Source organism: Podarcis tiliguerta (assembly GCF_965153285.1).
Source record: "Podarcis tiliguerta genome assembly, chromosome: 12".
In the NCBI taxonomy this organism is placed as follows: domain Eukaryota; kingdom Metazoa; phylum Chordata; class Lepidosauria; order Squamata; family Lacertidae; genus Podarcis; species Podarcis tiliguerta.
This window is the reverse complement of record NC_139545.1, coordinates 41,203,771-41,219,315: the sequence shown is the minus strand read 5'-3', so window position 1 is coordinate 41,219,315 and position 15,545 is coordinate 41,203,771. Positions and strand designations below refer to the sequence as shown.

Here is a 15,545-nt window from a genome sequence, read left to right as displayed (position 1 = left end):
CACTTAATAGTTTTTTTTAATGTCCAACTCTGTTGGTAAATCACATTGGAAATCATTTCAGTGATAGGTGGGGTAGACATTCAGGGACCTTCGCTAGTTGTTTCCACCCCCCGCAAGCTTTTAGCTGTCTTTCAGACACTCCCTCAAGCTAAAATTATACAATGAAAACAGGCCAAAGAATTCAAAAGTTGGTCATACACAGGTGATTATCGATGCTTGAATGCATGGTGGGAGGGGAGAAACAGTTCTTTCAAGCACAATACAAGGGGAGTGGAATGAAACGAAGCTGATGTGCTTCACAGCTCTGTTAAACAGGACTTATTTCAAGTAAAATTTATTTTTTCTTGAAGGTAGGAAGGGGATACATTTCAGTAGTGGGGCAGAGTTAATTTTGATGCAACAGAAACAATTACCGTATCTCACCAAAAATATATCTTACATGACTATGGGAATAGTGGTCAAATGGAGTGTCGAAGGAAGCGTAATTTTTTACACGATTTAAAATTCACATTCTGAGAAACATGCTCCAGAACCCAACTCACAATATACATGAAATACAATCTCCAAATCCAAGCACAATACAATATAAAAAAACTTAATATATCCATTTTATAATAACAAAATAAATGGTGGAAGACCACCACAAACTCTCTGAAAGGAAGTTGATGTCAATACAATAACTTAAATAAGAAAGAATGCTTCAGTGTGACATTCATCTTTAAGTGGTGTATCATCTTCTATTTGCTGTATAAATATATCAACTTCCTCTAACAGGTTTATAATCCAGAATACTATTTTTATTTGCTTATTAAATTTGTATACCGTCCTTCATCTCAGGGCTAGATCTCAGCATTAAAATGCAAAAAATACTTGATAAAAACAAGAATAAACCCATAACATCTTCTCGCACAAACACATTTAAAGGGCATATCAGTTTATAATTCAGAGCATTGTTTTATAATCTAGTAACACACAATGCAAAAGCGGTCAGGCAGGGAGCAATCCGAGGAAGAATAACAAGCAGGTGCACGGCCACCGCAGGATTCAATTTTGTCTGTTTGCTTTGCACCTCCTGCGAACTCTCTTTTTTTTTTATCCGCTACTCCGCGCCTCGTTCCACCTTTCCCTCCTCGCGGCTCACGCGCAGGCGCAATCCCGCTGCCGCCCATCGCCTCCACCACGTGCGCCTGCGCGCTCGGCCTCTTCGTCGGAAGGCGACGGAAGCTCGCGTCGGCTCGAAAGTCTGTTCTATATATACAGCACAGCGGCTTCTTTTATCGAAAGGGCGGGGTTGGGGGGGAAGAAGGGCCGTTTATGCGCGTGCGCAGCAAGTCCGAGGCGGGGCGTCGCGCGGCGGAGTGAGCCGGCGGCGTTCTCTGCAGTGGGTGACGTCACCCCCTCTCCCTTGCCCTGCCCGCCCGCCCCGCCTCTGCCCGGAGAAGGGGAGGGCCCGGATTCGCCGGCTGCAGGCGCCGCCATGGCTGCCATATTGGAAAGGAAGTGAGTGCAGGAGGCGGCGGCGGCAGCGGCCCTGGGCGGAGCAGCCCTTCCCCATTCTTCTCGGCCGCGGCGGGTCTCCTCACGGCTGCGACCCGAGAGTCTCCCCGCACCACTGCCAGAGGCAGGGGAAGGGTAGGCCGGAGCGGCGGCGGGCGGTTGGCGACGCGGCCGCTTGATAAGGCGTTGAACGCCCGAGAGGAGGAGGAGGAGGAGACGGCTTTGGCCTAAGATGGCGGACCCGGCGGAGTGTAACATCAAAGTGATGTGCCGCTTCAGGCCTCTCAACGACTCTGAGGTGACTCGCGGCGACAAGTACATCGCCAAGTTCCAGGGCGAAGACACCGTCGTCATCGCGGTGAGTGCCAGGGGGAGGCGAGGGGGGTCGGCCCGCCGGCGGGGAGGGGCCGGAGCCCCCCTGCCCGGGTGGTCAGAGCCGGAGGTGGGGGCTCCATGACCCAGCAAACTCTGGAAAGCGCGGCGGCGGTGTGAAGCACCTCGGGTGGGGGGGGGGTGAGGAATTGGGTGGGGGGAGGGCGGAAGGAAAGCTGTTGCCGGGGCGCTTGGAGAGGACAAACAGGGTGGGCTCACCCGGGGTGAGTGAGGGGGCGTGCGAGCCGGTGGTGGAACAGAAGCTGAGGGAGCAGAGGAGGGAAGGGCGTCGAAGTGGGGGCTCAGTGAGGACCGAGGGGCTTCTTGAGGGGTCGGGCGTTGGCTGCAGGAGCGCCCCCTCCTCTTCTGCCTCCCTCCCTGCGCCGCGCCTGTGAAATCTCTTGGCCGTGGGGTTTTGAAATGGGGGCGGGGGGAGTAGTAACCTTCCTAATGTCATAATTCCAGCTGCTGAGTAAGGGAGTTGAGGCGCTCCTAGCGCTCCACACAAAAGCCGCTCCAGTGATGTTGTTGTTTTGCTTCGTGTTTACCCGGGGTGCCGGCTCTATTGCATGCACAAAAAACCAGATGCTGTAAAATGCACATTGCAATAGAGAGCAGTGGTGTAGCGGTTTCTCAGCCCCCGCCCTCCATCTCAGGGGGTTTGACACCAGCCGCATAGGAAGATGGTTTTATACCAAGTCAGGCCATTGGTCCATTTAGCTCAGTACTGCCTCAGCTGACTGGCAACGGCCCTCTGGGGCTTCAGGCAGGAGTTTCTCCCAGCCCTACCTGGAGATGCTGGGAGTTGAACTTGAGTCGGTTTGCATGCAAAGCATGTGCTCTGCCACTGAGCCTTTTCCAAAGAAATCAGCTGACAGTTATTTGTACTAAGGTTCTTTTTTTCCACCTTTGCAGTTAACAGGCTGTAAAATATTGAATAATGAACCTTGCATACACTGGGATAGTTGCCAGACTATAAAGCAGTATTAAGCAAGTAGAGTTCAAACACGTTACAGATATGATGCTGGAACTGTACTAATGGTGTCTATGATATTGTAGCAATGTCATTTATAATAAAACTTCAGTGCCACTATGAAAATAGGTGTAGGTGGACAGCTAATAGTTAATAACTAGAACTCTATGTAAGGTAAGTTTGACCTCCGAATGGAACTCACAGATCAGAATACAGTACTTCAAAAATCACATGAATGGGTGTTTTACTGAAGGAGGAAAATTGCACATGTTTATATTGGGAAGACAAGCTTTTTAATGTAACTGAAATAGTTGTTGATGTTTAAATACTTTGGATAGAAGTCAGCACTTTCAAAAAGTGTTTTCGTCAGAGAGAACAGTGACTTGATGAAAAAGGGTTCCATAGGTGAAACTCATTGTATCAGTTTGACAGCACGCATAACAATGTGCACACCTTTTTTTTGTTTGTTAAGCATTTCTTCTACAAGACTGCACTTCCTTTTTTCCCTCAGACAGGTACCTCTTTAAAAATCCTCTCTGATCTTCAGCATGATGTCACACTAAGTCTACAGTCCCATTTTAAAACTGACGATAAAAGCTTTTTTGTAGTGCTGTAGATTGTTTTTGTTTCAAAGCCCCACCCATCAGACATCTGAAAAACTAGCATGCAGCTCAAGCAACTAACTTGGTAAAACAAGTTATTGAACTGCAATATTAAATTTACTTTTCAAAACTTTAAAAGATGCTGGGCATTAATGTTTGTTTATCTTGATAAATAAGCTTGGACTTAGAAAATGCTCAGCATGCTGTTGACATTAGAACAGACTAACGTGTTAGTAATTGGACCGTGTGTGTGTGTGTGTGTGTGTGTATGTGTATATATATTTGGGTCACTAAATGGTCAACAAACTGTGTGGAGACACACACACATATACAGAGAGCGAGCCATTATTGGCCAATCATGTGTCTCCTTTTACAATCTAGCATTCCTATTTAGAGGGTTTAATAATATCTAACATATTTTTCTTGTAAAATGAAAAATCTTGTAAAAAAATATTTTAAGGCGGAGATTGAATGGCAATGTGTCATGGATACTTTATTTGAGATTCCTGCATTGCAGGGGGGTTGGACTAGATGACCCTCTGGGTCCCTTCCAATTCTATGATACTGTGATTTTAACATTGTAACAGTGTTGCCAGCAGCACCAAAATATCTGGTCAAATCCCAGATCAGTGATTGACTTCGGGCACTCAGAATCTCACTCTCTGTTGCCCATCTCTAAAACAAGAATTATGGTAATCGTCAATTTGGCTGCTGTGAAGATGAACAATATAGTCTTTAAAGCATATGGCAAGCTTCCAAGAGATTAAACAATACATTGTGTCTTCCCCAATCCTTGGGCATGGAAGAGTAATTTTACCTGGGGTGTTCTTACCCGGATGGGATTCATGATATAGCGTTAAGATGATGTGTGATATGATGAGCAGCAGTTAAAATGCTGTTGATATTAGTGAACAATTAGTGTTTGAGGCCCTGCAACTAGGAATTGTGGTAGGAGTGCAGAGCCTCTGAGATGTGAGCTAGTAAGATACTGCTATACAGAGGTACCATGGGTTACATATGCTTCAGGTTACAGACTCCGCTAACCCAGAAATATTACTTCTGGTTAAGAACTTTGCTTCAGGATGAGAACAGAAATCACACGGCGGCGCAGCAGCAGCAGGAGGCCCCATTAGCTAAAGTGGTGCTTCAGGTTAAGAACAGTTTCAGGTTAAGAACGGACCTCTGGAACGAATTAAGTACATAACCAGAGGTACCACTGTAGTTCAAATTCATTCTTATTAGTCTGCTCTCCTATTTTTCCTTGTCTAAAATGTATTCAGCATTCTGCTGCTAAACATTTTAACTTTCCTGTGTAGAGCCCTGGTTTTGTAAAAGTACCAGGATTGTTAAATTAGGCTCCCAATGCCAGAGCTTAGTTAGGTCTCAAGAATCAGAGCAAACTACAGTTTATGGGTAGTCTTCAAAGGCAGCCCCATGTATAATACATTACAGAAGTCTAATCTGAAAGTTACTAGAGTTTTCATAACTGTGGTAAGCCAGTCTATCCAGGAGGGAATCCAGTTATTGCACTGAAAAACTGAATTAATTGTAACCAGTTTAGCCTCCCATCCTGTAGACTGAATTGGGAACATTTTATCAAAATGGCTGAGTATGAAAACAGTCTGTGTCATTATTTCTGGTAGTGTTTTAAAGCCACAATGCACATTTATTATTATTTTTAAGTAACTTAGATGGTTTTATTGTTCATTCCATCATTGAGACATTACAAGCTCCTCACAGGTAAAACCTATACAGTTTAGGCCACAGCTTTTCTCAAGGAGAGAATATATTTGACTATCATATTAAACCATAGTTTATCAGGACAGTACCTAATCCCTTCCTGGATTTGTGCAATATTCTCCCCACCACCCTGCAGCTGGGAGAAGATGTGTTGAAGCTTTTGCCTTCACTTTAACTGCAGATTGTCATGTCCAGTGTTTCAAACGGTGGTTAACAACCATCGGTGATTTTCAACAACCATCGGTGATTTTCAACAACCCAACTTCAAGGCATGGGGGTTATGACACAGACCTGGTTTGCATGTCACACTTAAACCAAACTATGACTTTGGGTATGTGTGGGCTTCCAAATAGGAAATCATTATCACTTTGCTCTTCCCTAGTTGCTATCCTGTTGTGCTGAGCTTAGTCACAACTTGTTTTCGCATATTGTCTGAACCCAGGCATGGGGTCTAGCTCTTCCCAGACTAATCATGAGCTGAACCAAGGTTTGTCTTGTGGCTTAAAACTTACGGTTTGACCAGGAGAATTAAACCTTGAACCTTGGTTCATCTGACAACGTAAGATAGGCTTATTTATGTTGCACGAAACTTTGGCTTAGTTTGACATCCAGATGCAGCAACAGAATAGTAGTTTGAAATGAGTCCTACTCACAGTTAGAAGTAGGGAAGCCCAAGTACATGGTAGGCCTTAGTAGGCACAATGAGATCAGGTTTGTGTGTGCAAGATGGGTTGTTATTGTCCCTCATCAACAGAAATGCATGGAGAAAAACATCACAAGATGTACTTATGCCACAAGCTAATGCCTTCTCTCTCCTTCTGACTCACTGTCTGCGCTTCTTTACTATCTCTTCCAGCACAGTTTCTGCCCCATCTTTGACATTTGGGTTAGCCAAAGCTGACTGTCTTTTGCTTCCCCCATATAGTCACCTGTCCTTTTTCTTAGTGGCTTAATCCTATTGTTTGTCTTGCTTCCACAGCATTTGTTCTCCAAATGGTGAGTAGGCTGGAGTGACTGGCTACTAGAGGAGGGAGATAGAATGGAAGCAGTAAGCTCAGCTCTGATGGGAGCAGAGTCAGATGGGAGAAACAATATACTTGCTGTTGAGCTTCAAAGTATTCAATGAGCAAGTGAACCAGGGCTAGCGTGAAATATATACTACCTGCCATGGGTGAACAGTCTATCTTCTAATTGCATATCTGTTTCTCTCAGAGATTTCACTGTCTAATACAAAACTTGAGGCATGTCTTAGTCTTTTTTTATCTATTTTGCCTTGGGTTTTGCATATCAAATTATGATGCACTTACATACATGGCTAATAGTTTTCACACTGGCTTTAACAAAAGCTACCAGATGTTTATAGTATTTATCTTAGCAATGAGGGATTATTTAATGCCTTAATGGTCTTAAATAATAATTCAGGGTATATTTGATGGACTTTGAAATTTACATCATTTGTAAACCTTACTGGACAACATGAATTAAAAGTACATTTTAAGTAGGTTTAAAAAGGCAGAATACTGTAGCATATTCCAAAAAAAAAAAAATGGTTGAAACTCTTGGACAGATATTCTTACTGCTTTCTCTGGCACTTTGTTTACAAACATTTAGCCATGTTTTGCATTCAGATCAACTTCTTGACATGTTAAAAGAAGGTGACTTAAATGGTCTCTTTCTGGACAGCACAAAGAAGAAAAGATTTGTAAATTTGTATACTTGGTGTTGGGGAATTCCTCTGTATTTTAAAATTTGGTGTGTTACAGCTTTGCATGATTATGAAGAAGATTTGTGGTGATACACACACATAGATGGATACAGCTGCAAAAACTCAACACAATGCTCAAATGAAAGGAAAACCAAAAGTCTGTTACCGTTATCTTCTTCCTTTTCAATTTTAAGAAATAAATATGGAGCGATGGGTCAGAATGAAATCAGATCAAAAGCCATAATCAACAACAAAATAATTAATTGGTTTGGGAAGGGAGGAGCCTGAAACAGGTCTAGGGCAGGCTTCTATTTTTAAGCATTCTTGTGTTGGGGTGGGAAAACATAGGTTCAATATTTATAGGCAGCTGTAATGCTGTATGTTGAACTATACATGGAGATTACATTGCTTCTTATACCAGCATCTACTTTAGAGCAAAGAACAAACATACTAAGAAAACAAAATGGCATAAAGCATCTGCTCCAGCTATTATTTCAAATTAGTCAGGATTAACACTTCTCTGGATCCAAATTGCACTTTTACACAAACAAGCAGCGACAAAGTCAGAACTTACTAGCATGTGATCAGATATTTGCTGACAAAAGGATTAGAGTTATTTTTGGTTACATGGAATTCAATACAAAAAATAAAGGCCCAAGTGGGCTGTAGTTTACCTATGCTCACATTGCTCTTTGTGTGAACTTGTCCCTTCCTTAGGTTTGGATAAAGTTGAGTACCACTTGTTTACTAACCTGGCAGGAGCCTACACATTTGGCTGGTATCGCAACATTGTTTTGCTTGCAATTCTCAATCATTGCAATACTGTTGACTGTATTTGTGGGGCCTTGATAGCCACAATTGCAATCAACAATCTGGGAATGACTGCAGAAAAAGAAGCAAACCAGATCTAAACACTTGTTTTGTATGTGTAGTTCAGTGAGTGTAACAGCTGTGAAGGTGGATGAAGGCTGCTGCAGATAGGATCTACCAGTTCATCGTGACTACTCATTCCATCAGAACAGAGCCCTACTGCGAAGACTGTGCGTTGATCAGCGTGCACTGATCTACACACACAAAACAAATTCACGCACAGGCATCTTCCAAAACCCGCCCAAAAACCCTATGTACTCTTTTGATTATAAATCTAAGGACCATAACTCAGTGGTAGAGCTGCTGCTAGTCTTTGTAGACAGTTACTGAGCTGGATGACCAATGCTCTAATTTGGTATAAGATATTTTACTATGTTCCATATTCACAGATGTTGGCTTTCTCCAGCAATTGTAGAGTGGCAGGTGTCCAGACATGAAATTGCATAACTTTGTGGTGACAGGGTTTTAACTGACTTAACAGTAGACTGTGTTTGTTAGTAATGCATAGTAAAACATATATTAATGGAAAAGATTTTGAATCAACGTTGCTGTTTATAGCTGTTTCCCTTGACGTGGTTCAGTTTGTCGAAGTATTCCTCTTCTGTAACAATATAAAAATGCAAGATGTGATTCCATTTTTAACCTGTCATGGTTAAAACTTTTTTTCAGACTTAAGTTGTGAAATTCTACTTCATCAGCTTTCTCCCTTATGTTATCAAAACCCCATTGAATTCAATGAGATTTACTTTTGAGTAGATTTAGCAGGAATTACTCTCCCCAATCTCAGTGTATTGTAGTCATTTTTAGCAGGGAAAATAAGCCTTTGAGGCTTATTTTCAGGCCATTTATTTGCTTGAAATTCAGCCTCTAAGTGTTTTGAGTGTGATCCAGCCAAATTTCAGTACTTAAAAATATTACTGTTATGACTAAGGAGCGTTAACAATTGCTTTTTTAAAAAATGAAATTAGTGGGTCCTGACTTGGCTGGATTGTTCTTAATGCCACTCCCCCTTGGCAATACTTTTATTCTTAAAAGGGATTCCTGTTTCCACACTTCACAGTCTTTTAGCACGGGGTACATTAATATCTCTGTTTGGTAACAAAAAAACCACCATTCAATATTTGAACAGGATGATATTTCAAGAATATAGCTTCATTTTTGCTGCGGCTCTTATGGGGATATGAAGGGGCACAAAGCTAAAAGTGGAGATGTAAAGATCTGGTCTCTTTAATTTCTAACTTTGATTTTTATAGTTCTATTTTTGTATATTTTTCAGTCCAAGCCTTATGCATTTGACCGCGTGTTCCAGTCACACACATCACAGGAGCAAGTATATAATGACTGTGCAAAAAAGATTGTCAAAGGTAAGAGGAGACTTCTTAATAAATGAATCGCAAATGGGGTTGTTGGGCATAATGTAATTCATCTCGTATTTCCACCTAACATGCGTTTGAGGTACTAATTAAAATGCAGACAGGAAGATATTTATACAGTTCAAGTTAAAGAATGACATTGGTTCTTAAATCTCTGGCATTCTTCAGGCTTCATCCCCCCCGCCCCACCCCCCGTCTGTTCTATTTTGATTATTGTGCTGAAAATCTTGTGAACGTGGTGTGGGCTGAGGAATTGAACAGGTAGTAAGACAGCTTGGCCTTTTGTCCCTATATCGGCTGAAAGTATAATTATGCAAGATCTAGGGCTGCTTTGCTACATCTGGATATATCTGCTTATGGGACTTTGATATTGGCAACACATATAATTGTAAGATGTCTTTAGTCTTCCCAGGTGTGAACATTGTATTGTGAGGAGGAAGTATAAGTTCAGGCTCTTTACTGGTTACCTTGTTCTGGAGCTTTAGATAGGGCAATAGGTTATTCCCACCATCTGCTTGTTCCTGCTACTTGTGCATTTGATACCCTGAATTTATACAACTGCCTATTAGCTGTTGGCATTGTATCTATCTCAAGAGACAGTGGAGTGCATTTCCGGGGATGAAGTCAAACCACTGGAAAATTGCAGCGCCTGCTGTGGCTGCAGAGACCAGTATCTCGTAACTGCTGTCTACTGTGTTGTTTTTGCTGTATTAGAAGCACTGAAGTGACCTCTCTGGGACACAAGCCTGGGCAGTGTTTATGGGGGTCCAGGGCTGCATAAACAGCAAGACCCACCCCCTTTTTGGCCTTGCTGATGTGGTCCAGAGGAAAGCAGAACAATACATTTGGCACCAGCTTGGCTGCAGGAGTGGTCAAAAGGAGGTGTGCAATACGCCATCCAACTGTCTTAGGGACTCCACTCTGGAGTTGTGTAGGGTTTACTCCTTAGCCTTTTCTTCTCCTAAAGATGTCCCACAAGACAGCAGGTACAGAATATTCCTCTGGGTTTACACCTGAAGCCTTTCTCGTGAATCAGTGTAGCTGCAAGCCTATTAGCTGTAGTTGACAGGGAATTGCATGCAGATGAATCTTTGGACTAGCGGAGGTGTAGTGGAGTTGTCCAAATCTGTCCAGCATGGAAACCATGCGGCTGCCTCAGGGGAGCACCCCCTTGCCCAACAGCAAAATGCAGTGGGCTGCCGAAGAAGGGATGGAATTCTGTCCCTCTTTCAGCCTCATGTTATGGGACTTGTTTACAAGGCTTCACCAGATGCAAGGTTACTTTATGACATGCTGCATACTAAGTACTTGTTAGCAAGATTTGTTCAAATACTTTTGGAAGATAGTATCTGTTTCAGGGTGGTTCACATGAGTTGTGGATATATCATTAGTATGCATTTTCTTTCACCCTAGATGTACTTGAGGGATACAATGGTACAATATTTGCTTATGGGCAAACATCATCTGGGAAAACTCACACTATGGAGGTAAGATATTGTGGTCATGCATACTTGGGACTCATTTCTCTAAACATATCTAAACCCTGTTTCCATATTAGGAAGTAAAGGCTCCAGGTGTGGGGAGAAAATCAAAGTTAGCTGACAAGTTCTGCTATATGTGATATATTTTAAAATGGAATATTTTTCTACAATAAAAGCTTTTTTTAAGTTAATGCAAAAAATGTGTAGACCTAACAGAGTATAACACAGATGGCATTGGCTCATATACATATATACAAGATAACATATGTCCTAAGCAGACTCCAACAATTATCCTTCCGGCATCAGGTGATTGCCTCCTTGTGCTTATTGCCATTGATAACAAATTGGCTACAATGACACGCATGGGATTTTTTTTCTCCCAACTTTCTCCCAATTTAGCGTATTGAGCTGGTAGTCAGGGCAGTAAAGTGAGAATCATTTGCTGATGAGTTTTATCATAAAAATCACTTTTCGGTTGTTAAAAGACAACCTAAGAGAGGTGGATAGCAGCGTAACTACCTCAAAACAGTTCAGAAGGCAACACATTAAATGTGGCCTGAGTCAACAGCTTAGGATAGTTAACTGCTCATTTTAGGAACTTACAAAAAGAATGATAACTGCAAATCAGTTTATTCCAATATATGGTCTGTCTCAACCAAGGTTTAGCATATTACCTAATGTATTTTTTGATATAAGTATAACTTAACTCAATAGAACTTACTGCTGAGTAAACATACTTGGGATTGGGCTGTAAGTCCTATTGCAGTGTGTGATTTAACAGTTGTTCTCTCCTCACAATTGAAATCTTTGGAACATACTTAATTAAATTTGTTTGGATTATTTATTTATTTCATAAGAATATCTACTCTGCTTGATTGTAAAAAACCTCAAAGTGGTTTCATGCTTATATGTTTAGACAATTAATTAGTTATAAAGGCATTTCCTAAAGGCTTTCTGGTTAGTGTTCTAAAAATCTGTAACGTATGTGGTCTTTGTTTTCTCTCTCTTTCTTTCTTTCTTTCTTTCTTTCTTTCTTTCTTTCTTTTTAAATCCAGGGGAAGCTACATGATGTGGATGGAATGGGGATCATTCCAAGGATTGTACAAGATATTTTTAATTATATTTATTCCATGGATGAGAATTTGGAGTTTCATATTAAGGTAGGTTTGTTTTTAAATTATACATATGTCAAATTCAAGACAACAGAATTCTAAGTATTCTAAGAGATACACAATTTCCATCTGGTTTAGAGATCCCAAGACAGTTTAGGTTGAAAGTATGACTCTCAAATGATTTAAACTATAATTAACCAAAGTATAATAAACCACTAAAAATATCCTAAAAAGTCACGAACCATCGCTTGTTCTCTATTTAAAAGAATTGGTTTAATAAGATTGAATGGTACAATAATTTCTATATTATGTAGTATTATGTGTCAGCACTTTCTAAATTTATTTTCTTTCAAAATCTAGTATGGGAATAGAACATTGTAGTTTGCTAGAAAAGCTCTTTCAAAGGTTGTGAAAAATGAAATAGATTATAGTTGGGGATCTGTGGTTAAAGCATATTGTTTGGGTATGATAGGTGGGGTACAAATAGTCATTACTTGTGGGATTAAAACAGATCATTTTCACCAATATTTGGGCATGGTTGATCATCAACATTATAGACTTTCATAGTATTTTTTTAGATATAAATGCTTAAAATTCTGCAACGTGCCATTGTGTTGAATGGTATTTCTTCAGCTGCAAGTATGAAGCTTTGTATCTTAGTTATATTTGGGGCTGTTAGTGATCTCTTTAGACACATCACTAGACTTGTATGTTAACTGTATGATGTGTGCAAATGTTATTCAAAGATTTAATGCCTGATAGTTTACTATAGAGATATATTTGTTTAAGTTTACAGATCCTTTCTATGGTATTGGTGTACTGGTTTTAAGTTACAACAATTCTCAAAGTGGTTCACAAGAATAACATCAGATCTCTAAATGAATTGCATTGCCCTCTCAATGATAGATCATTAATATCAGTTGCTGTGGACTTTGATTGGGCAGTGGTTACTATCCTTTTCCCCCTTATATTTTTTTAGGTGTCATATTTTGAAATTTATCTGGATAAAATAAGGGACCTTTTGGATGGTGAGTACATGTTTTTTTCCTTTGAGGGAGAATAGGAGCAGTTTGAGTTGCAAGCAAGGTGTAATGAAACTTGGATCTTGCACCTGTCTTCTGAACCAAAAGTTAGAATGGGAAGCATATCAGTTGGATTTCTGTTCCAGCTGTATGTACACAAAAACAGATTTAAGTGTGCAATGGAGGATAATAACCAGAATAATGAAGGCACTAATTTGAGGGAATTTTTGAGGATTAAGAAAGACTTAAGAGATGTTGATGGACCCACAAAGCAAATGAAACATGAAGACAAAAGGGTAGAATAATTAGAGGATATAAATTAGGGAAATAAAACTTCAGGCTGTAAACCAGAAGGAAGTTATTCTGTCCATGATTTCTGGCAGATTGCCTAGTGGCAATATTAGATGTATATTGTACAGTGACAAAAATAGAGGACTAGCTGTGGAAGATAATGGTATAGTAAAATTAGTTTTAGTAAATAGCAGTTTATTTTATGCTTCTTGGATGTTACATAAGTATATAGAATCTGTATTGGTTTAGTAATTATTCAAATTTATGAAAAGATTTTTTGAAGGCCTTTTATAGCTTACTGTTGCAACCCTTATGCAGGACACAGTTGCAAGTTTAATAATGTTTATATTGGGTCAGAACTTTTCTAACATTACAGGTGGTTTATGTCTGGTTTAAAAGGTGGTCAGCAGACAGAAATGTTCAGAATAATACATCTCACCCAGGGTTACTAGTTTTTGTTTAGTGCAAGGAACTATTTGTAATTATAATGATATAAATAAAATGTGTTATCTATTAAACTGTGTTAGAGTATTGATGTTGTATAAGCACACACTTGGGTAAAATTATTTTACCATATATACATATATATAACTTTATTTTTGATGATTAACCAGAAAATAGAACTTGGTGTTGTCATAGAAAGCTCAATAATAACAGCTTAAAAGGTTGCAGTAGTGCAAAAGGTGAATTCAGAATGGAAAAGTATTAGAAAGCAGACTATGTGTAAATGACAGATACAATGCTATCATAAAAATCCATGATGCAATCATATTTTCAATAGGACAGTTCTGGTCACCTCATGTCAAAAAGTGGTGAACTTTGGGCTTTCAAATTTGAGTAATGTCCTGTGTAATACCAAAATTTGGCACCATCCCTTGCCTTCTGTCTTGTGTCATTGTTGCAGCGCCCCCTGTGGCGCTCTCTCAGCTCAGCACCCAGTGCGGACAAACAGATCACACTCCCCTAAATCCACGTCTGCAGAAAGGCTCATTGATTGTGGAATCTATACCTCTATGGAATGTCTGCCTTGAAAGGAAAGACTAAAAACTTCCTGGCTTAGCTGGGGGAGGGGGGGAGGAGAGAGCTAAAGAACAACAAAGTCTAGACAGTGATAAAATCCAAGGAGAATGTAAATGGATAAATGTTGCTGCATAACAGTAGAAGTTAAGAATTGGCAAGTGGAGCTGGCTGGCAATAGGTTTGTTACAGATAAAAGGAATTGTTACTTCATGTAACTCAATTGCCCTATGACATTATTTCCACAATACATAGTGATGACCACTTAGCCTGGTTTAAAACAGGCCTATGCAAATTCATAGGTCAATCAACAGCTGTTAATGAGGATTGCTAATTGAGACCTCCAGATTGCAAGAAAGTGCTTGCGGAGTATCATTGCTGAGGAATAATGGGAGATGGCCGTTGTGATCATGCTGTATTTGTGAGCTTTCTGTGGTTAAAAGAACACCGGAATAGCAAGTTTTATTTATTTGTTCATTCTGTAGCTTCTGACGAGGGTAACTCTCGGTGCTTTATTTTCTTTCAGTCTCTAAGACCAATCTTTCTGTGCATGAGGACAAAAACAGAGTACCTTATGTGAAGGTGAGTATAAAGATTACACAAGTCTTTACAAATCTTTACAAATCTTTTACAAATCTTGTATATGTTATTTACCTTACGTTCATGTTTTCTTTACAAATCTTGTATATGTTATTTACCTTACGTTCATGTTTTCACAGGGCTGCACTGAACGTTTTGTATGTAGTCCAGATGAAGTTATGGATACTATAGATGAAGGAAAATCAAATAGACATGTAGCAGTTACAAGTAAGTTGTTTACTTTGTAAGAATTTTTTAAAAAATAAATAAATAAGAGCATCTCATGTTATCCTATTAACAAATTGCCAGTTCTTGTTCTGGGCATATACAGTGGTGCCCCGCAAGACGAATGCCTCGCAAGACGGAAAACCCGCAAGACGAAAGGGTTTTCCGTCTGCAGAGGCGCTTCGCAAGACGAATTTCCCTATGGGCTTGCTTTGCAAGACAAAAATTGACGAAAACTTTCGGGGGGTTTTTCGCTCCAAAACCCCTTTTTCTGAATCGCTAAGCTGCTAAAAGCATTTTAGCAGCAAAACCGCTAATCCCCCAACCCTTAAAAAGCCGTTTTTAGCCCTTAAAATGTCAATAGCGCTAATAGCGCTACTCCATCAATGGGCTTGCTTCGCAAGACGAAAAGACCCGCGGAACGGATTCTTTTCGTCTTGCGAGGCACCACTGTAACACTATAAAATTGTAAGTACATACAATATCAGTGAACTGGGTATTCAGTTTGCTTCAAAATGGTTCCTTTCCCCCTTGGTGTTCTTCCTTCCGAAGTGTGTTCAGTTCTTCCAATTGCTTGGCAAGGCAGGAAATCCTGTGACTTCAGGGGAAGCTGTAACTCTTCTCTTCCTGTTGGAGCTTCTGTTCACTTCCTGCCTTTGCTCAGAATGCCTACTTGAACCCCTGTC

General features: G+C 40.4%; 1 protein-coding gene across 1 annotated transcript in view; it reads left to right on the top strand.

The window, feature by feature from the left end:
• Positions 1 to 1,321: 1,321 nt before the first annotated feature.
• KIF5B (kinesin family member 5B) overlaps positions 1,322 to 15,545 on the top strand; it is a 35,812-nt gene continuing 21,588 nt past the window's right edge. The window contains exons 1-7 of the mRNA XM_083406173.1: positions 1,322 to 1,855; positions 9,036 to 9,123; positions 10,546 to 10,619; positions 11,669 to 11,773; positions 12,705 to 12,753; positions 14,582 to 14,637; positions 14,775 to 14,862. Coding sequence (XP_083262299.1) covers positions 1,730 to 1,855; positions 9,036 to 9,123; positions 10,546 to 10,619; positions 11,669 to 11,773; positions 12,705 to 12,753; positions 14,582 to 14,637; positions 14,775 to 14,862 — 586 coding nt within the window. The 5' untranslated portion in view covers positions 1,322 to 1,729. The remainder of the gene's footprint in view (positions 1,856 to 9,035; positions 9,124 to 10,545; positions 10,620 to 11,668; positions 11,774 to 12,704; positions 12,754 to 14,581; positions 14,638 to 14,774; positions 14,863 to 15,545) is intronic.